General features: G+C 46.1%; 1 protein-coding gene across 5 annotated transcripts in view; it reads left to right on the top strand.

Annotated features, from left to right (window-relative positions):
- The first annotated feature begins 1,571 nt into the window (after positions 1-1,571).
- map4k3 (mitogen-activated protein kinase kinase kinase kinase 3) overlaps positions 1,572-22,223 on the top strand; it is a 149,224-nt gene continuing 128,572 nt past the window's right edge. For all 5 annotated transcript variants that reach the window (XM_033025766.1, XM_033025764.1, XM_033025763.1 and 2 more), the window contains exon 1: positions 1,572-1,975. In XM_033025766.1, coding sequence (XP_032881657.1) covers positions 1,874-1,975 — 102 coding nt within the window. In that variant the 5' untranslated portion in view covers positions 1,572-1,873. The remainder of the gene's footprint in view (positions 1,976-22,223) is intronic.

The following is a 22,223-nucleotide window of genomic DNA, read 5'->3' as shown; positions in this document are numbered from 1 at the left end:
ACCACAGTCACATCTGTAGAGTCTTTTATGTTTCTGGGAACCATCATCTCCAAGGACCTTAAATGGGGGGCTACTATCGACTCCACAGTCAAAAAGGCACAACAGAGGATGTACTTCATGCGGCAGCTGACGAAGCACAATCTACCTCAGGCAATGATGGTCCAATTCTACACGGCCAGCGTAGAGTCTGTCCTCACCTTCTCCATCATGGTCTGGTTTGGCTCAGCCACCAAGCACGACACCCGGAGGCTGCAGCGAATCGTCCGATCAGCTGAGAAGGTTATTGGCAGCAACCTTCCCTCCATTGACGGAAGGGAAGCAAGGGCCAGGAAGCGAGCGGGTAAGATCATCTCTGACCCCTCTCACCCTGGCCACAAACTCTTTGAATCACTTCCCTCTGGAAGGCGACTTCGGACTGTCAAAGCTACCACAGCCAGACAAAAAAACAGCTTTTTTTCACGAGTAGTAGCTCTACTCAATAACCAACAATCTGTAGCCTCCTTTTGCTCTGGTATTTTATGGGCTTGTTCACTCTGGAGTTTAGAAGGATGAGAGGAGATCTCATTGAAACATATAAGATTGTTAAGGGTTTGGACTAGCTAGAGGCAGGAAACATGTTCCCGATGTTGGGGGAGTCCAGAACCAGGGGCCACAGTTTAAGAATAAGGGGTAAGCCATTTAGAACGGAGACGAGGAAACACTTTTTTCACAGAGAGTGGTGAGTCTGTGGAATTCTCTGCCTCAGAGGGCGGTGGAGGCGGGTTCTCTGGATGCTTTCAAGAGAGAGCTAGATAGGGCTCTTAAAAATAGCGGAGTCAGGGGATATGGGGAGAAGGCAGGAACGGGGTACTGATTGGGGATGATCAGCCATGATCACATTGAATGGCGGTGCTGGCACGAAGGGCCGAATGGCCTACTCCTGCACCTATTGTCTATTGTAATGTTTTATGTATTATTCTTAACTGTCACTGTATGTCATGTTGTCACTTGCGGGTGGAGCACCAAGGCAAATTCCTTGTATGTGAATACTTGGCCAATAAACTTATTCATTCATTCATTCAACTGCAGATGTTGGTTTATTCCAAAGAGCTGGATTCAGAAGAAGGGTCCCGACACCTCTCTCTCTATGTGTTCCAGAGACGATGTCTGATCTGCTGTGATACACCAGCACTTTGTGTCTTAAACCTATGCCCTCTGGTTCTTGACTTCCCCTAACCTGGGTAAAAGGCTCTGTACATACACAATATCCATTCCCCTCAAAGATAGGACATGCATGTGTGCTTTGCCTTGGCAGTCAATGCAATTTTGCATTGCCAGCCTCACGCGCCGGACATGCGCCAGTCGGGTGGGGGAGGGGGGGTGACGCCCGGAGGGCGCACGCGCATATCATTGACAGAGACTGCCGGACATCGCGCATGCGCAGGGAGTGGAGGACGGCAGCCGGAGCTGACACATGCGCAGTGGGTGGAGGCCGGCAGCCGGATCTGACGCATGCGCAGGGGGCGGAGGACGGCAGCCGGATCTGACGCATGCGCAGGGGGTGGAGGACGGCAGCCGGAGCTGACACATGCGCGGTAGAGACGGCTCGGCAGCCATGTTGGGCACCAGTGATTGTGAGCGAAGCCGGAGCTGAGGGTCGTGCAGGCGCTGTGGTTACCCTGCCCTGCCCGGGGCTGTGGGCTGTGACAAGGGGCAGCAGGTCTGACCGTGACCGTGAGCGGGCTGGAATGAGCGAGGGGCAACCGCAAGAAGGCGTGGCCCAGGCCGAGGCCCCGCGCTTGTGCTAGTGACCGCGGGCTCGGAGCGGACTCCGCGGACCGGACACCGGGGACAGGGCCCGGGGGACGGCGACAACCCAGCCTACGGCCTCGCCATGACTTCCCACGGTAGCTTCGACCTGTCCCGGAGGAACCCGCAGGAGGACTTCGAGCTGATCCAGCGGATCGGCAGCGGCACGTACGGCGATGTTTACAAGGTGGGTGGGTGGCCACGGAGCCTGGCACCTTCGCCGCCGGGGGATCTAGGGACCGGCCGGACTGGGGCGGAGGGGGACAGGCCGGTCTAGGGATGGGTTACCGACCTACGCTTCACAGGCCCTCATCGTCGGGACAGTTGTGTTAATCTGGATGTAGTACGCTGAAAAACTCTAGGTAGAGCATCACTCAGCACTGAGTGGTCTCCCGGTGAGGGCGGCGGTCACCGTTGAGGCTGTTTGCACCTCAAGAATTGGTACAGTTAGAGCCGCGACCTACCACCCCCTCCAAATCTCTCACTAACTCAAACGGTTTCACCCACACGGTCGTGATTATGTTACTGCAATGATCTAGATTATAGAAGGTCAGTTCTCTTCAAGGGGTAGTTTGAAGATTAACCCAGTGTGTTTTTAATTCAAATCTGGGAGTAAAAATCTTGTTACTCCACCTCTTTGTTTTCTTCTGTAAAGAAGTAGTAATTGTCTACTGGTGGCCCGTTGCCCCTTTGGGAAGTAAACCTACTGTCCATATTTGGGTTTGGCCTCTTCTCTCCTCAGCAATGAATCTTCATTCTGGCCACTGCCAATGTTATGTAGGATTGGCAATAAACACACTTAAACTAGATGACAAGGAGTCATACAGAATGGAAACTGGCCCTTTGGTTCACTGTTATTCTCCCACAGTCCCAACAATTGCCCCTCAATTCTACCCCTCATCCATATACTGGGGACACACTGAGGACAATTTACATCAGCTAATTAGCCAAGTGACTTTCTTGTGGGTGGAAAACGGAGCATCTGTGGGATACCCATGTCATGGAGGATGTGCAAACTCCACAGAGACAGCACCCAAGGCCAGGATTATATCCAGGCTACGAAGCTGTGATCTACCACTCGGATCTACCAACTGTGCCGTTTGAATTCTGTGCCACTGGTCCTGAGATTTTGAACATGTAATAAAAATCACACGGTTATATTGGGTATGTTGTGCCGTGCAAGAATATTTGGGTTGCTGAATGGGGATCCCTTTGTCAAGGAAAAAACCTTGAGCAAATCCTTACAATATTTCACCCTCACCTCCTTAAACATCATAGCTGGATCAATTTTGTTCAATTAGTTACCTTACGCCAGCTACTTGCATTTTGCAAAACAGTTGTGAAGACCTTTGAACCAGTCAGGTATTCGTTTGTTCAGTGGGTTGCCCAAGGGCAATATTTCTGTTATTGACTTGGCCTAGGAATCTCATTGGAATCTTAAACTTCAGTTCAGTAACTAAAAGGTGCGTGGGCCATGAGACAGGTTCTTGATTGCCATAACTTTTGTTATTTAGCTTGTTGGAAATTGCTTCTTTTGTGACTATTCTTTATATCCGTGCAACAATTTCAGTGTAAACTCATCGAATTGGTCAACAAAGGAAGGCTTTTTTTGGTCTTTGCACTGGTATTGTAGTTGTTAATGTATTGGATTTTTAATTATATACTATTGATGTGTATTTACAGGCCTTTTAAGCTACAGCAAGTAAGAATTTAATTGTTCCGTTGTCGATACATATGACAATGAACGACTCTTGATAAACTTGATCGAGACTTGCTGTCATTGTTCTTTAGCCTTTCCATGTGTCCTAAAATTCACCCTGAGGGTGGTGGGTATATGGAACGAGCCGCCAGAGGAGGTAGTTGAGGCAGGTATTATAACAACATTTAAAAGACCTTTGGACAGGTACAGTGCCCTCTATAATGTTTGGGACAAAGACCCATCGTTTATTTATTTACCTCTGTACTCCACAATTTGAGATTTGTAATAGAAAAAATCATATGTGGTTAAAGTGCTCATTGTCAGATTTTTTTAAAGGGTATTTTTTATACATTTTGGTCATAAATAAATAATGGATCTTTGTCCCAAACATTATGGAGGGCAGTGTACATGGATAGGAAAGGTTTAGAGGGATATAGACCAAAAACAGGCCCTAGTGTAGATGGGGCATCTAAGGTCGTATGAACAAGTTGCTCTGATGGGCCTGTTTCCATGGTGTATAACTCTATAACATCAAAACTGTTGCTGCCAAGCGAGACCCTTAAATAATACTAGACCAAGTGGGACCCATCGGGTCCCGTCCCCTCAACGCATGGTTGCGGGGGGAGGGGGCGGCCTGCGGCGTCTCACACACATACTAACCAACCCCTCACACACGCACATTAACTATCTCACACACAAACACACTAACCACCCTCATTGATATATTAATATTCATTCACTCCTTTTACCCCATCCCCTACCCTATCCACTCATGTATAGCCCCCAACACGCAGGAGCGACTAGAGAGGGTGGGGGGTAGAGAGAGGGATACAGAGAGGAACACAGCCATAGAGAGGGGCGCGAAGTGCGACACAGAGGCACAGAGAGGGACACAGAGGGGAGGGAGAGGGAGCGGGGGGCAGAGTGGGAGGGGGTTAGAGTTTGAGGGGTGGGGGGGGGGGGCTGGTTCCCAAACCTCGCTCCCGGCTCCAGACTGCAGGCTACGCTCTATGATCTTTGGCAGGCAGGACCGGAGAACGGGGGGGGGGGGGGGGGGGGGGGGGGGGGTTGACGTCACTCGCAGCGCGAGCAAGAAGACAGTGCTCCATGATTGTTGGACAGCGGGGTTTTGATGGACGGGAGCCGAGACGGACCCAAGACCTCGAATACCGGGCCCGACTTGCTCGTTCTTCACACGCGCCGCGTGCCGCAGTCTTCAGCGATGACCTTCGGTGTTCAGTCGACGGGGTGACTTTTGAACAACGGGGGGGGGGGGAGGGAGGGGTGGGAGGTGAGCCAGGCAGGCAGATCCGTTGTCACGTCATCAGCGGAAAAAACAGGCGTTTTGAATTCATATTTTGATGGAATTTGTGAACATTTTTATTAATTAAGATATAAAGCAGGAAATTTTCAGCTCAGCCGATTTTTGACTCCAGGGGATAAATCTCTACCGGAATATGTAAAAATGTTCCCGTTAGCACTGTCGTTTCTTTGAATAGATGTGATCACACACAAACAAATAAATCCACACACACACACACACACATCTCTATGTTCTCGGTGTTGCGAATGGTAAGTTTCTCAATGCACATTTTATTATCATCCATTGTCAAGAGTGTGCTGGTGCAAAGGGCAAGTGTCTTGGCGCAAACCGGTCTGGTGCAAAGGGCAAGTGTCTTGGCGCAAACGGTTTGGTGCTTGCCTCTGCCTCTGAGGAGTCCAATGTTGGAGTGAGGAGGTCACTGGCATGGAGCAATCCTGGGCTTTAGCAACTGTGTGGGGTCTCAGCATCTGAATTTTGTGATGGAGAAATGCTGACATTTCATGACCTGTTCTTTCCTTTGTCAGATTTTTAAAAAAATCATGTATTTTGAGATTTTGTGTTGTGGGTTTGTTGCAGGGATAATTTCCAAAAATTTGGGTGTTCTTGGTGTTGAAATCTTGCTTACTTGGGACGATAAAGGCATTTGGAAAATCTTATTTTTCCCTCAGCTATTTCCCTTTAAAAGTAACGCAAGATATCTAGAATGTAAATGGTAGGTGGTAAATGGTTGCACCATGATTGTAGAAAGCAGAGCACATTTTAAATGATGACACATGGGGATATTACTATTTAAAGATGTAATGTTGCCTACTGTATTTTAAGTTGTCTGACTTTGGTATTGGAAAGAAAATGGGCATGATTTGCCTCCTACAAATTATTGTTATTTTTTAAAGTCACAGTTGTGTTAAGTTAAAAGATGGAAAAATCTACGTCACTATGGATTTATAAACCTGCCGTTGGATGTGGGGACGTGACCAGGATCAATGAGGCCAGGCAGATAAATGACATGGTCGGGAGAGTCAGCATTGATTTGTTGGGCAAAGCACCAAGTGCTGGAGGACCGTACCTGACCTCACATGGCATCTGTGGTAGTAGAGGACAGATGATGTTTCCACTGGCTTCCCTCCCCTTCCATGGTACCTCTCCTGACTCTTTGCCCCCCTCTCTTTCCCTGGCCTCTTCAGATAATGTCTGCCACAGCCCCAACCCCTGTGGTTGTTTCACCATCCCCCCTGACCCCCTCCTTTCCAATGCTGAACGGTCTGTCCTCATCATAGGCCTTGCCTTTGCATTGCTATGCCCACACCTCAGCAACTTCCCAGCCTGCCACAATGTGAAGCTCCTCTTTCGATTTGATCATGCCTATTTCTCTGGCCAGATGTCCTTGCACCACTCCCTATCGCAGCGACGGCCCCTTCTCCCATCTCCAACACTCCTCCTCATGGACTCTTTCCCCCCCCCCCCCCACCCTCAGCTGGCTATCCACTCTGACAGTCTGAAGAATGGTCCTGACCTGAAGCACTGTTCATTGTCCATTCCCTCCACGGATGCTGCCTGACCTGCTGAAGTCCTCCAGCACTTAGTATTTTGCTCAAGATGCCAGCATCTGCACTTTCTTGTGTGTTGATTTACGAATGAATATGGGTGAAATCTGAAATAAAATGAAATGCTGGAAATACACAAAGTCGGGCAGCAATTGGTGGGAAGGAAAACATAGTCAACATTTCAGAGACCGTGCTTCAGTGAGAAGACAAGTTTTAAGCTGTTGTGGCATGGGGAATAAAGGATGTGCTGGACCTGTATTTAATGAAATAAAAACAACAGCAATGTATTTATTGAAAACACTTGTCAACTTAAAAAGTTGTAGGTGCAGCTGAGTATATGAGACAGTAAGCAGGCAAATCTATTTAAAGATCAGAGGGAATGGACACTATAGTAAACAGTAAAAAAAATCTTGCAATTTACGCAAAAAAATGGAGTGAGTGGGGGATAACTATTTAAATTATGTGGAGAAACTAGGAACTGCAGATGTTGCTTTACAAAAAAAGACCCCAAATTCTGGTGTAATTCAGTGGGTCAGGCAGCATCTCTGGAGAGCATGGATCGGTGACGTTTTGGGTGGGGTCCTTTCTTCAGACTGATTGTGGGCAAGACAAAAGCCTGGCAAGTGATAGGTGGACACAAAATGCTGGAGTAATTCAGCGGGACAGGCAGCATCTCTGGAGAGAAGGAATGGGTGACGATTCGGGTCGAGACTTCTGCAGACTGATGTCGGGAGTGGGCGGGACAGAGATAGAAAGTAGTCGGAGACAGTAAGACTGGTGGGAGAACTGTAAAGGGAGGGGATGGAGAGAAAGGGAAAGCAAGGGCTATTCATACTGCTGGGGTTTAAGCTACCCAAGCGAAATATGAGGTGCTGTTCCTCCAATTTGTGCTGGGCCTCACTCTGACATTGGAGGTGGCCCAGGATAGAAAGGTCAGATTGGGAGGGGGAGTTAAAGTGATAGGTGGATATAGGTGTGGGAAGTTTTGATGGGTGAATGCCTGAGATTAAAAGACAAAAGGTGTGAGATGAGCGTAAGTGCGAATTGTGAAGCCAGAGGAACGAATGTAGTTGGAAGGGGAGGGGGAAAATAGGTGCGAGTTCTGGTGGAGCACGGGAAGGGGGTAAGTTTGGTTAGTTACCTAAAATTGGAGCATTGAATGTTAATGCATATATTGAATCCATTGTGGTTACGTAATGGATGTGTTTGATTAATGAATGACCCATTCTTCACTACTGTGTCGCTACAGTGTTGTCTCCAGTATGCAGGAAATACTCAACAAGTCAAACAGCCGCTGCAGAGGGAGAAACAGTTAACTTTTTAAGTCAATGATAATTGTCTACATTATCTAATTCTTTCACCAGATATTCCAGTGTTTACTCTTAATTCAAATTTCCAGCATTTGCAATATTTTGCTTTTGTCATATTTAATTAATCTTGGATTCTAGGTGTTAAATAAACCCCTTGATAAGTTGGTGTTCATGGGTGGTACACATTGATGTTAATTACACAGACCCCCACAAACCTTCTGACAAATTCCAACCCTGTTCACAAATATAACCATATAACAATTTCAGCACGGTAACAGGCCATCTCAGCCCTACAAGTCCGTGCCGAACACTTATTTCCCCCATGTCCCATCTACCTGCACTCAGACCACAACCCTCCATTCCTTTCCCATCCATATACCTATCCAATTTATTTTTAAATGATAAAATCGAACCTGCCTCCACCACTTCCACTGGAAGCTCATTCCACGCAGCTACCACTCTCTGAGTAAAGAAGTTCCCCCTCATGTTACCCCTAAACTTCTGTCCCTTCACAAAGCAGTGCTTGGAATAGGAGTCACTATTTTTCATTCGGAGGGAACTGTGCAGAGGCTGGGAAGAGAATATAGTGGTGGCGTATATGTACATATTCCAATTGACATGTTCTGTCCTGCAAGGATTTGTTTTTGAAATATAATTTTTACCATTTCTACAATTGATGGAACAGAGTGAAATATGATACTGTATGAAATGGCGAAGTAAATAGTTCAGATTGGAGTCGAAATGTTGAAAAGGGTTAATTGACTAAAAAATGAATTTTCTTGATAGTGGACAAATGCAAATAATAACTGGGTGACGATTAGTTATTGCCATAACTAATAACTAATTATCAGTTATTACCAGCTTATTTTGAGGGCTCATAAGGGATGGACCTTGTGTTGTTGTGTAGTCACAGATTCATACAGCATGGAAATGAACCCTTCGGCCCATCAAGCCCATGCCGACCATTGATCACTAGTTTAGTTTTGTTTTGTCAGAGATGGAGCATGGAAATATTTTGTCCAAAAAGAATAAACTCAGAGTACTTGTTACTGATGTACTTTGAGCATGGTTGAAAGTTACTTTCCTGGATAAGGGCCAGTGAGAGAATAAAATGTCAGCCCATTAAATTATTCTGTAGTAAGGGACTATCAGAACTGTGATTCTTTCTTTGTGATAGCATCAACGTGCTGTGCCTGGGACAGAACTTCAGAGTACGCCCAATAACTAGGAGCTGTTGGCTCTCCCCACCACCGTCCCGCCGATGTAGCCAGGTTCATGGATCCTTGGCTGCCCTTCCTGAAGTCAATCTCCCTCCTGTGCTCATGGTTACCCACTATTCATCCAACGACAGCGGTAGCGACGGCACTTGATACCCTTGACTCTCAATCTGAAGAAGGGTCTCGACCTGAAACATCACCCTTTCTTTCTCTCCAGAGATGCTGCCTGCCCCATTGAGTTACTCTAGCACTTTGCGTCTATCTTCGGTTTGAGCCAGCATCTGCAGTTCCTTCCTACACAAGGAGGAAGTGTTGCCAATTCATACCTTTCACTATGCATGCATGGAAATCCAAGGCTTGTTGTGGCCTGAATAGTTAGGACTGGCATTTGCCTTTGGAATTTCCTGCTGTCGTTCAGCTTGATTCACCAAATGATCTGCTGATTTCAATGCTTGGTGTACCTGCTGTGGCAAATTTTAGTGGACTGTAGCATTTATTCCCATGGCTATCCTAGATTTTGCAATAATGCCACAAGACCAAATTAGCATTGCAGCAAATCAGCAATGCAAACAAATTTCATCATCAGTATCAAGGTCATTTTCCTGTTTATTGACTATAACTTGGTTGTATTCATGGGAACATTTCTTTATTTCAGCAGGGAAAAACTTGAAGGTGAGATGGACAAAGTTTAAAGGAGATGTGTGGAGTACGTTTTTACACCGAGGGGGCTTGGAACACGCTTCCAGGTGTGGTGGTAGAGGCAGATTTAATAATGGCTTTGAGAGACTTTTGGATAGCCTTATGAACATGCAGGGAATGGAGGGATATGAATTATGTGCTGGTGGATAAGAGTTGGTCTTGGCATCATTCTCGGCATGGACACAGTGGCTTGAAGGGCCTGTTCTTGTGCTGTACTCTACTCTACTCTACTCTATATGTTCAGGTCTTTTACACTGTGTGCATTTGGAGAAACCTAATTTGTTTTGGCATTGACCTTTTAGCTGTTAATAAACCCTCCATAAACTGTTCATTTTGTTGATTATCTATGAAATTTAGTTGGGTAATCTTTTGTAGTAAACCATACTGATGTTTGTTTTTTTGTGCTTAACTTTGAATATTGTAATTGACTTAGTGTGGATTTGTTTGAGTTTACTTTTTACTGAGATAAAAAATTGAATTGATACTGGTTTATTATTGTCATGTGTAGTGAATTATAGAAAAGGCTTTGTTTTACATGCTATTCAGGTAAAGGATAGTTACATCAGGTAGGACAACAGAGAAATAAACTGAATGTAGAAAATAATGCTATAGCCACAGAGAGTGCGGGATTAGGTTTATTATTATCACATGTACAGTGAAAAGCTTTGTTTTGCAAGCCAACCAACCCGATCAGATATACCAAACATAAGTACAATCAAGTCATAGTCAAGTACAGTTAGTAGAGCAAAAGGGAAGATACAGAGTGCCATACGTAAAGATAGAAAAGAGATTTAAAAGAGTAGAGTGATTGTATCAGATGATAATACATCCTCTCTGGGAAGAGCACACAAATAGTCACTATGCTCTGGTGCTGTCTCGGGTTAAAAAAAAAAGAGCCAGTGCTACAATGAGGTAGATTGGAAGATCAGGCATTCAACCCCAGCATATGAGAGGTCAGTTCAAGAGACAGTTAATAGTGGGTAAGAAGCTCTTATTGGATCTTATGGTGTGTGCTTTCAAACTTTTGTATCTTCTGCCTTACCGGAGGGGGAGAAAAGAGAATGATTGGGGCGCGAGTGGTCCTTGAGTATGTTTTTCACTTTCCTGAGGTAGCGTGAAGAATAGATGTGGTCGATGGGAATGGAGTGGTGGGGGGTTGCTTGGGGGAGGCAGTTCTGTGCAATGGACTGGACTGCATTCACAAATCTGCAATTTCTTGTCTTGAGCAGAGTAATTGCCTTATCAAGCTGGGATGCATCCAGAAAGGGTGCTTTCTAAGGTGCATCTGGGGAAATTGGTAAGACTAATTGCAGGTGTGCCAAATTTCCTAAACCTTCTGAGGAAGTAGAGGCATTGATGTGCTCTCTTGGCCATGGCGCCAATGTGGTTGGACCAGAACAAATTGTTGATAATATTTACGCCTCAGGGGCGGCATGGTGGCGTAGTGGTAAAGTTGCTGCCTTATAGCGCCAGAGACCCGGGTTCGGTCCTGATTGTGGGTGCTTGTCTGTATGGAGTTGGTACGTTCTCCCAGTGACCTGTGTGGGATTTCTCCGAGATCTTCGGTTTCCTCCCACACTCCAAAGACGTACAGGTTTGTAGGTTAATTGGCTTGGTATAAATGTAAAAAGAATTGTCCCTAATGTGTGTAGGATACTGTTAGTGTGTGTGGGGATTGCTGGTCGGTGTGGACTCGGTGCGCTAAACGGCCTGTTTCTGTGCTGGGTCTCTAAACTAAACTGAACTTGAAACTTCCGACCATCTCCGCTTCAGCACCATTGCTACAGACTGGGGTGTGTATGTACTCCACCATGCTTCCTGAAGTCAATGACCAGCTCCTTCGTATTGTTGACGTTGAGGAGGAGATTATTTTTGAAAATGTGGTTATCAATCAAAGCTGATATAAAATTAACAATGCTCTTGCTTGGAGAAATAATCTTGGATTGTAATTCGATCTGCTCATCTGTCTCCACATGAAGCATTGCATGTAAAATAAGGACAGACATTTTCCACTGAGATTGATTTTGATTTAAAAAAAACTCTACATTTGATTTTTTTTCTCCCAGCCATCACTGACATTGAAGATGTATTGTTGCTCCCATTAGCTGTGGTTTACGAAGGAGGAACGATTGATGCCAAACATTAATTTTTAATCAAAATTTCAAATAACTAAATGTTTTTGTTTAATGCAACGCAGTATATTGCCTGAAGATCTGAATTCTTGGAGAGCACAAAATCTTCATCCTCTAATCAGAACTTGAAACCTTTAATTTGTGAACTCCAGACAAATTACACTGTAAAGATGGCAATAGGAGCAGAAATAACCAATTGGGTTTATTGAACATGATCCCTATTTTTTACAAGAGATAGCCATGCCATGTCTCATTTTTTTTCTTACTGCCATATATATTCTTTCACGCCTGTATCTAATAAAAATCTTTTCTTGATTCTTGAATGTATCCATTGCATTGATGCAAAACAGTTGCAGAATACCACTGGAATTAGATGCAACAATTTAAATTTGACCTCCAGAAATTCTTGTTGGGTCCACACTGTTGTTACTCCAGCACTTTGTGTCTATCTTTGTTATAGAAACATAGAAAATAGGTGCAGGAGTAGGCCATTCGGCCCTTCGAGCCTGCACCGCCATTCAATGTGATCATGGTTGATCATCCACTCAGTATCCGTTAAACTAGCATCTGCAGTTCCTTCCTACAGATTAATTTTTGTGTTGGCCAGGATACCAGTATCGTCTTTGGAAAGTTCTGTGGAATATTTTATGTAACATTTTGATTAAACTAAAAGCGAATTTGACAAATTCAGAAAGAATGTATATTTGGAATCTGAATATTTCACTTTCCTTGCCCTTCTCAAACAAATGGATGTAAACCTTTCTTTGTATTAAAGATGCAAACTAAGTTAATTCCCCCCCCCCCCCCCCCCCCCCCCCCTCTCAAGCCCTTGGAACATGCAGTGATTTCAGAAAAGTTGAGTAAGTTCTGTTCCACTGCATTCGCAGTCTGGAAGAAACAAAACATCATGATCTGTTTTGTGTTCTCCTTAAGGAATGGAAGTGATTCATGTAACACATAATGTAGCCAATGATATGCCTGGGCCTAGAAAATTCACTAAAATTTGTCGAGGTCATTGGGGTGCAGACTTTTAAGGATTAGAATAATTAATTATAGAGTGAGTTCTGTTAGACCGTGCGGCACAGCTGGTAGAGCAGCTGTTTCACTGCGCCATGGACCCGGATTTGAACGTGGCCTCGGGAACTATGTGGAGTTTGCATGTTCTCTCTGTGACTGTGTGGGCTTCCTCCGGGTGCTCTGGTTTCCTCCCACATTGCAAAGATGTGAGGGGCTATAGATTAATTGGGCTCTGAAAATTGCCCCAAGTGTGTCGGGAACAGATGCAAAAGTGGGAAAACATAGTTAAGTTTGAGCGATTGAAAGATACGGTGTGGAAGCAGGCCCTTCGGCCCACTGAGTTCACGCCAACCATCAATCAAACCCACAATGATGGTCTTTTACATCCTGGTGGGTCGATAATTGCCTTCCTGAAACCTAGCAATAGAAATTCACCACGGGTTACATGTGATTCCCTTCGCACATCTGCAACTTCAAGGTAATAGAAACATAGACATAGAAACATAGAAAATAGGTGCAGGAGTAGGCCATTCGGCCCTTCGAGCCTGCACCGCCATTTGATATCATGGCTGATCATCCAACTCAGTATCCCATCCCTGCCTTCTCTCCATACCCCCTGATCCCTTTAGCCACAAGGGCCACATCTAACTCCCTCTTAAATATAGCCAATGAACTGGCCTCAACTACCTTCTGTGGCAGAGTATTCCACAGATTCACCACTCTGTGTAAAAAATGATTTCCTCATCTCGGTCCTAGAAGTCTTCCCTCTTATCCTTAAACTGTGACCCCTAGTTCTGGACTTCCCCAACATCGGGAATAATCTTCCTGCATCTAGCCTGTCCAACCCCTTAAGAATTTTGTAAGTTTCTATAAGATCCCCCCTCAGTCTTCTGAATTCCAACGTGTACAAGCCGATATATTGAGATTTCATTGCACCATTGAAATTAATTTGTGTATGGAGGTCTCGTTCTTAATAACAAAAGGAGATGATGCAGAAATTGTGGTTGAGGAGAAATGTGAAATACTGTCTGAGAAAATCATAATGAGTGGAGAAATTATGTGCATATGATTGATAAAAATAAATCTGTTGATGCTCCTGAACACATCATCCGTGATGTAACCTGGGGCCATTGGGTGTTTCGGGTCTTTCAACATCAAACGCCCTCACCCAGGCGACCCAGCTGTGGTTGATCAGACCACGACTTGAGTTCAGGTGGCATTCGCTCCTCCCCATGGACCTCCTCTCCTGATCCAGAGCCATCACGAGGCCTTCTCCGCTGCCTCTGTGATGGCCTTGATGGCTCTTCTATCCATTCCGATGATGCCCAGCGCACTCAAGGCTTTGTAGAGTGATTGCCCTGCAAAACCTCTGCAGCCAACCTCAATAGGCATACCTTCTTGCCTTCCAGCCCTGCTTACGGCAGTCTATGTCCAGCTCTTCGTACATGGTCAACTTCCTCTCGTGGGCCTCCTCTAGACGGTCCTCCCACGGCACTGTCAGTTCCAACAAGGCGATGATTTTGGTCGCCTCTGATACCAGGAGGATGTCTGGCCTCATAGTGGTCATGGCAATGTGCTGTGGGAACTTCAGCTGTTTCACCAGGTCTACGGAAAGCTGCCAGTCCTGCGCAGTCGCCAGGATTCCTGACTGATTCCTGGCTGCTGTTGTTCTTAGCAGCTGCACTCCTGCCTTCACGAAGGTGATCATCTGGGTGGTGGGCCGTGCTCGTCTGCAGCTGCTGATTCCCACGCTGTTGGCTTCTGCAATGGGTTTAAGAACCTGGTTGTGATGCCAGGTGTACCGGCCCTGCCCAAGAGCCTTTGGGCAGCAGCTCAGGATGTGTTCCAACGTCCCCTTGCCTGAGCATTCCGCTTTGCCCCAGATGAAGAGGTTCGATGGGCTGGGCAGGACATCGTACACTGCCTGGACCAGGAACTTGATGCGCTGTGGTTCAGCCTACCAGAGCTTAGTCCATGTGACTTTTCGGTCCATGGCCTGCTCCCACCTTGCTGCCTCAATCCAACTGCTCTGGTAGACCTCTCCTCCTCCACCGCTGCCCTCACTTCGTCCTGGACCAGCCTGCGTCTCTCATTCCCCTTGGCCTTGTCAAACTGGGGAGTTGGGAAGATTCCCGGATCAGTTCTTCCCCGAGTCACTGCTCCCACCAGGACTCTGTGGCATATCCGAGACTCCGCTTGCAGCACGGCTTCGCAGGCTCTCCACTTCCTCCCAGTTTTCACCTCCACCCCTGCCTGAGCCACCTTGGGGTCACTGGAGTCCCTGTACAGCATCACCTCTCTGGCCTGAGTCACCTTCAACTCCTCCTCCAAGGACTTCAGGGGCAGCTGGAGCTTGGTGTTATTTCCGTAAAGGGCGATGCTGCTAAGGCTCCTGGGCAGTCCCAGCCACCTCCTGAGGAAGCTGCTGACTTTCCTCTCCAATCTCTACGATGGAGATTGGGACTTTGTAGACAGGCAGTGGCCAGAGTATCCTTGGCAGGATACCATCCTAGTAAATCCATGCCTTGAACTTGCCGGGAAGCCCCGACCTGTCCACCGCTCTCAAACAGCTCTCCAGCTCCTGACAGTTGCGTGCATATGGAGTCTAGCATCTTTGAATTAAAACTGCCAGACTTGGAAAAAACGTATGTCTGATTTGTAAGGAGGAACAAGGATACAGAGCAAATACTTGTGGTGTCTTTGACATATTTTAAAGTGTTTTACAGTTGGTTAGGTAACAATAACAATTGTGGGCGGCGCGACTCTTGTCAGCAGCGGCCTCTGCAATCCGTCTGTCTTTTTATTGTTTTCTGTCTTGTTCTATGTAGTTTTTATTGTTTTTTTTTGTCGGGGTATGTGTGTGGGGGTGGGGGAACTTTAAGGTCTTTCCCCTGCACGGGAGACCCGACCTTTTCTTTGTCGGGTCTCCGTTGTCGTTGGGGCTGCAACGTGGAGCGGCCTCCGACAGGAATGACCTGGGGCTCCAGTCGCGGAGCTGCGGATTTACTCACCATCACGGAGCTGGCCGAGTCCGGAGCGGGTGGAGCTGTGGTGGAGCGCTGCTGTGACCCGCGCGGTTTGGAATGGCCGCGGGACTTTGTGAGTGCCCGCCGGGGCTCCAAAACCAAGAGCCCGCCGGGGCTCCAACACCAAGACCCGGTGCGTGGCCTTGCATCACCCGGCGTGGCTTTAATGGCTGCGGGACATTTAACATCGCCCGCCGGGGGCTTTGACTCTGTCTTTGACTCTGACATGGGGGGGAGAGGGGAGTGCAGGGGAGAGATATGTTTAAGTTTTGCCTTCCATCACAGTGAGGAGGACTCACTGTGATGGATGTTTATGTGAATTGAATTGTGTTGGTGTGTGTCTTGGTTCTTTTTTTGTATGGCTGCAGAAACCAAATTTCGTTTGAACCTCATGTGAGGTTCAAATGACAAATAAAAGGTATTGTATTGTATAATGAAAATACAGCAACAATTTTCACACAGCTCTTACAAATAACCTGATCTTATTGATTGTGATAAATATGTCCCAAAACATGGGAAGAACTCCCCTTATATTCCAAAATGCAGTCGGAACCTTTCTCCAACTGAGATCGGACCAATGTCCAACTCCCAGTGTCTGGAAGTTTCGACCTAGTTTTATGCTTGAGTCTCTGGAATATAAAGTGAAATCATCTAAGTCGGAGTGCTTTCAAATGAGCTCCTTCTGACCCCACGGAGGAGATAGTGGAGGGTGGTTAGCAAATATTCCGAACACATGGCTACAGTTGCAGTACTGGAGAACTGTCTAAAAATGAACCATTGTTTAAGTAAGGTAGAGAGTAATTGTAGATCAGCCAAAGGAATCTTGGTGCCAATTATGTAAGTGGGGAAAAGATTCCAAAGGACAGCAGTAATTGTCATTTAGGATAAGGCTGGTTAATCAAGAATAGTGGTACAGGTCTGCCACCAATTTTCCGGTACCCGTAGTTCCAGAGGCTTTCTGGATTATCTGTTTTACTGGACCAACGGAGATCACTGCCTCTGAGAGGAGTCGAGTGCTACAGGAACGGTCCGCTTAGGCTGCCAGGGGGGGCCGAAATACCGGCTCGCAAAGTTGGCCTTAGAAGTCGGCTATGGAAATGGATCCGCCGTCTCTGGCAGGCTGGAGTTCCAGAGCCCCGGCAAATTCGACCTGCTGATCGTCCGCGGAAGTCCCGATGAGTTCGAGATCGGCCTTAGTCTGAAGAAGGCTTTCGACGCAAAACGTCACCTATTCCTTTTCTCCAGAGATGCGGTCTGACCCGCTGAGTTACTCCAGCTTTTTGTGTCTATCTGGTTTTATTTTTGGAGAGATGAGTTTCAGAGAGACATCTGAAAAAGTACCACTTAATAGACTAGTCAGTAAATTAACAGCCCACGAGATCAAGGATAAATGGCAAGTTGAGTTCAAAATTAGTTCAATTACAGGAAATGGAGAGCAAAAGTTGTGTTTTATAAAAGTTGTTTACAACAAAATTCCTGTAGGTCTCTGTGCTTTCTCCCTTATATTTAGACTACTTTAGTTTAGTTTATTGTCACATGTACCGAGGTACAGTGAAAGCCTTTGTTGTGTGCAAACCAGTCAGCGGAAAGACATTACAAGAATACAATCGAGCCATCCACAGTGTACAAATACGTGTTAAAGGGAATAATGTGAATAAGTGTAGTGTAGTAAAGTCTGATCAAAAATAGTATGATAAAATGATTGGGAGAAACTGTTTTCAGGCACCTACCTCGACAGAGAGGCAACTTTTTTCCTTGTCGCTTCTTTGCCCCCCTCCTCGCGGCCTTACAACTAGTTTGGTGCGGCCTTTCCTGGAGTCTGGTCCAGAGCTTCAGCGTCGGCACAGCGGGGACTTTAACATCGCGGACCCCCTTGTCGAGGATCGCTGGAGATGCGCTCCGACCGCTGGCCTGTGACCTACAACATCCTGGAGCCTCGGTCTGTGGAGGTTCCGGCGGCAGGCGTGGAGCGGACCTTCCATCGTGGAATGGGCGATCCCTCGCCGAGGGTCGTCGGAAAGAGATCCGACTGTCAGCCTGTGGCCTACAACATCTGGAAGCCTCGGTCTCCAGTAAGGAGGTGGCCGATTTGGGAGCTCCGGGCCGCGGTGTGTGCTCGACCTGTCCCGACATCGGCGTTCCAACCATCCAGACCAGAGGGCCTGAACATCGAGCCGTCCGTAGCGGTGACTACAGAGGGTCAGGGCCCCGACCATGGGTGAATGGAGGAGGAGGAGGACTGTCTGAACTGTATTGCCTTCCGCCACAGTGAAGAATGCTGTGGAGGATGTCTGTATTGAATTATGTTGTATATTATGTCCATTTTTAATTGTAACATAGCATGGTAAATTCATTTTACTGCACCTTATGGTGCATGTGACAAATAAATTTGAACTTGAGGTGAGAGGAGAGAAGAGGGAGTGACTGGGCTTCGAAGTCCTGGATGGCTAAGGAAAGAATAGGTTTCCTTAAAGATCAGCATGGCCATCTTTGTGCAGAGCCACAAGAGATGGAGGAGGTGTTAAATGAATATTTCTCATCTACTTTTACAGAGCAGAAGATCATAGAAGCTAGGAAAATGAGGCATATGAGTTGGCTCTCTTTGAATCATCTTCTCTTACCAAAGAGGAGGTATTGGTGGTTTTAAAGCATATTACGGAGGATAAATTCCCAGGGTCCAACCAAGTGCGCCCTTGGTGTTTGGGAGAGAAACTAGGGAAGAAATTGTAGAGGCCCCTGCATTATCTTTAGTCACAGGTGGAGTTTTGGAAGATAGTAAGGTGGCAAATATTGTAGCGCTATTTAGGAAGGGCAGCAAAGACAAGCAGGAAACTGACATCAATGGTGAGAAGGTTGTTGGGGAGGGTTCTCAGGGATAGGATCTATGAGCATTTAGAGAGGCACTGACTGGTTGGTGATGAGTAGCATGGCTTTGTGCATGAGAAATCATCTCACGAACCTGAGTTTTATGAAGAAGTGATCAAGAGGATTGAAGAGGGAAGGGCAGTGGTTGTTGTCTACAGGGTATTTTGATTGGATCTGACTGCGTGAATAAGACTTTTGACTGGATCCTGCATGGTAGGCTGGTCTGGAAGTTTAGATCACATGGAATCCAAGGCAAGCCAGCCAATTGGATTCAAGATTTGCCTGGAGAAAGGAACTGAAGGGTAGCTGTGTAGCGTTGGTTTTCTGATTGGAGGCCTGTGACCAGTAGGGTGCTGCAAGAATTGCAGCTACAGTGCCCTCCATAATGTTTGGGACAAAGACCCATCATTTTTTTCAATTTGCCTCTATACTCCACAATTTGAGATTTGTAATAGAAAAAAATCACATGTGGTTAACATAGAAACATAGAAATTGGGTGCAGGAGTAGGCCATTCGGCCCTTCGAGCCTGCACCACCATTCAATATGATCATGGCTGATCATCCAACTCAGTATCCCGTACCTGCCTTCTCTCCATACCCTCTGATCCCCTTAGCCACAAGGGCCCCATCTAACTCCCTCTTAAATATAGCAAATGAACTGGCCTCAACTACCCTCTGTGGCAGAGAGTTCCAGAGATTCACCACTCTCTGTGTGAAAAATGTTTTTCTCATCTCGGTTTTAAAGGATTTACCCCTTATCCTTAAGCTGTGATCCCTTGTCCTGGACTTCCCCAACATCGGGAACAATCTTCCTGCATCTAGCCTGTCCAACCCCTTAAGAATTTTGTAAGTTTCTATAAGATCCCCTCTCAATCTCCTAAATTCTAGAGAGTATAAACCAAGTCTATCCAGTCTTTCTTCATAAGACAGTCCTGACATCCCAGGAATCAGTCTGGTGAACCTTCTCTGCACTCCCTCTATGGCAATAATGTCCTTCCTCAGATTTGGAGACCAAAGCTGTACGCAATACTCCAGGTGTGGTCTCACCAAGACCCTGTACAACTGCAGTAGAACCTCCCTGCTCTTATACTCAAATCCCTTTGCTATGAAAGTCAACATACCATTCGCTTTCTTCACTGCCTGCTGCACCTGCATGCCTACTTTCAATGACTGGTGTACCATGACACCCAGGTCTCGCTGCATCTCCCCTTTTCCTAATCGGCCACCATTTAGATAATAGTCTGCTTTCCTGTTTTTGCCACCAAAATGGATAACCTCACATTTATCCACATTATACTGCATCTGCCAAACATTTGCCCACTCACCCAGCCTATCCAAGTCACCTTGCAGTCTCCTAGCATCCTCCTCACAGCTAACACTGCCCCCCAGCTTAGTGTCATCTGCAAACTTGGAGATATTGCCTTCAATTCCCTCATCCAGATCATTAATATATATTGTAAATAGCTGGGGTCCCAGCACTGAGCTTTGCGGTACCCCACTAGTCACTGCCCGCCATTGTGAAAAGGACCCGTTTACTCCTACTCTTTGCTTCCTGTTTGCCAGCCAGTTCTCTATCCACATCAATACTGAACCTCCAATGCCGTGTGCTTTAAGTTTGTATACTAATCTCTTATGTGGGACCTTGTCGAAAGCCTTCTGGAAGTCGAGATACACCACATCCACTGGTTCTCCCCTATCCACGCTACTAGTTACATCCTCGAAAAATTCTATAAGATTCGTCAGACATGATTTACCTTTTGTAAATCCATGCTGACTTCATCCAATGTTTTCACCACTTTCCAAATGTGCTGCTACCCCATCTTTAATAACTGACTAGCAGTTTCCCCACTACCGATGTTAGACTAACTGGTCTGTAATTCCCCGTTTTCTCTCTCCCTCCCTTCTTAAAAAGTGGGGTTAAAGTGCACATTATCAGATTTTATTAAAGGGTATTTTTATTCATTTTGGTTTCACCATGTAGAAATTACAGAAATGTTTATACATAGTCCCCCCCCCCCCATTTCAGGGTGGCTTCACAAGTGTTTGTAATTGCTCAGGTAAGCCAAACCTGAGGCTTACCAAAGTCAACTGTTTGGAACATCGTTAAGAAGAAAGAGCACTGGTGAGCTTACTAATCACAAAGGGACTGACAGGCCAAGGAAGACCTCCACAGCTGATGACAGAAGAACTCTCTCCATAATAAAGAAAATCCCCCAAACACCTGTCCGACAGATCAGAAACACTCTTCAGGAGTCGGGTGTGGATTTGTCAATGACCACTGTCCGCAGAAGACTTCATGAACAGAAATACAGAGGCTACACTGCAAGATGCAAACCACTGGTTAGTCACAAAAATAGGATGGCCAGGTTACAGTTTGCCAAGAAGCACTTAAAAGAGCAACCACCTGGACCTGGAAAAAGGTCTTGTGGACAGATGAGATGAAGATTAACTTATCAGAGTGATGGCTAGAGCAAAGTTTGGAGGAGTGAAGGAACTGCCCAAGATCCAAAGCATACCACCTTATCTGTGAAACACGATGATGGGGGTGCTATGGCCTGGGCATGTATGGCTGCTGAAGGTACTGGCTCACTTATCTTGATTGATGATACAACTGCTGATGGCAGTAGCATAATGAATTCTGAAGTGTATAGACACATCCTATCTGCTCGTTCAAACAAATGCCTCAAAACTCATTGACCGGCGGTTCATTCTACAGCAAGACAATGATCCCAAACATACTGCTAAAGCAACAAAGGAGTTTTTCAAAGCTAAAAAATGGTCAATTCTTGAGTGGCCAAGTCAATCACCCGATCTGAACCCAATTGACCATGCCTTTTATGTGCTGAAGAGAAAACTGAAGGGGACTGGCCCCCAAAACAAGCATAAGCTAAAGATGGCTGCAATACAGGCCTGGCAGAGCATCACCAGCGAAGACACCCATCAACTGGTGATGTCCATGAATTGCAAACATCAAGCAGTCATTGCATGCAAAGGATATGCAACAAAATACTAAACATGACTACTTTCATTTACATGACATTGCTGTGTCCCAAACATTATGCTGCCCTGAAATGGGGGGACTATGTACAATCACTGCTGTAATCTCTGCATGGTGAAACCAAACTCTATAAAAATGACCTCTATTAAAATCTGACAATGTGCACTTTAACCACATGTGATTTTTTTTTTTCTATTACAAATCTCAAATTGTGGAGTATAGAGGCAAATAAATAAATGATGGGTCTTTGTCCTAAACATTATGGAGGGCACTGTAAGAGCTGCTGCCTTATGACGCCTAAAACCTGGGTTTGATCCTGACTACGGGTGCTGTCTGTATGGAGTTTGTACGTGCTCCTTGTGATCGCGTGGGTTTTCTCCAAGTGTTCCGGGTTCCTCCCACACTCCAAAGACGTGCAGGTTTGTAGGTTAATTGGCTTAGGTAAAATAGTAAAAAATATTAGTGTGTAGGATAACGTTAGTGTACGGTGTGATCACTGGTTGGCACGGGCTTGGTGGGTCAAGGGGTCTGTTTCCATGCTGTATCTCTAAAGTCGAATATAAAGTTGCCCACTTCAGGTCATACCCTGGTCAATCTCCTCTGT

Source organism: Amblyraja radiata, chromosome 8 (genome assembly GCF_010909765.2).
Source record: "Amblyraja radiata isolate CabotCenter1 chromosome 8, sAmbRad1.1.pri, whole genome shotgun sequence".
In the NCBI taxonomy this organism is placed as follows: Eukaryota; Metazoa; Chordata; class Chondrichthyes; order Rajiformes; family Rajidae; genus Amblyraja; species Amblyraja radiata.
This window is presented reverse-complemented; position numbering and strand designations above follow the sequence as displayed.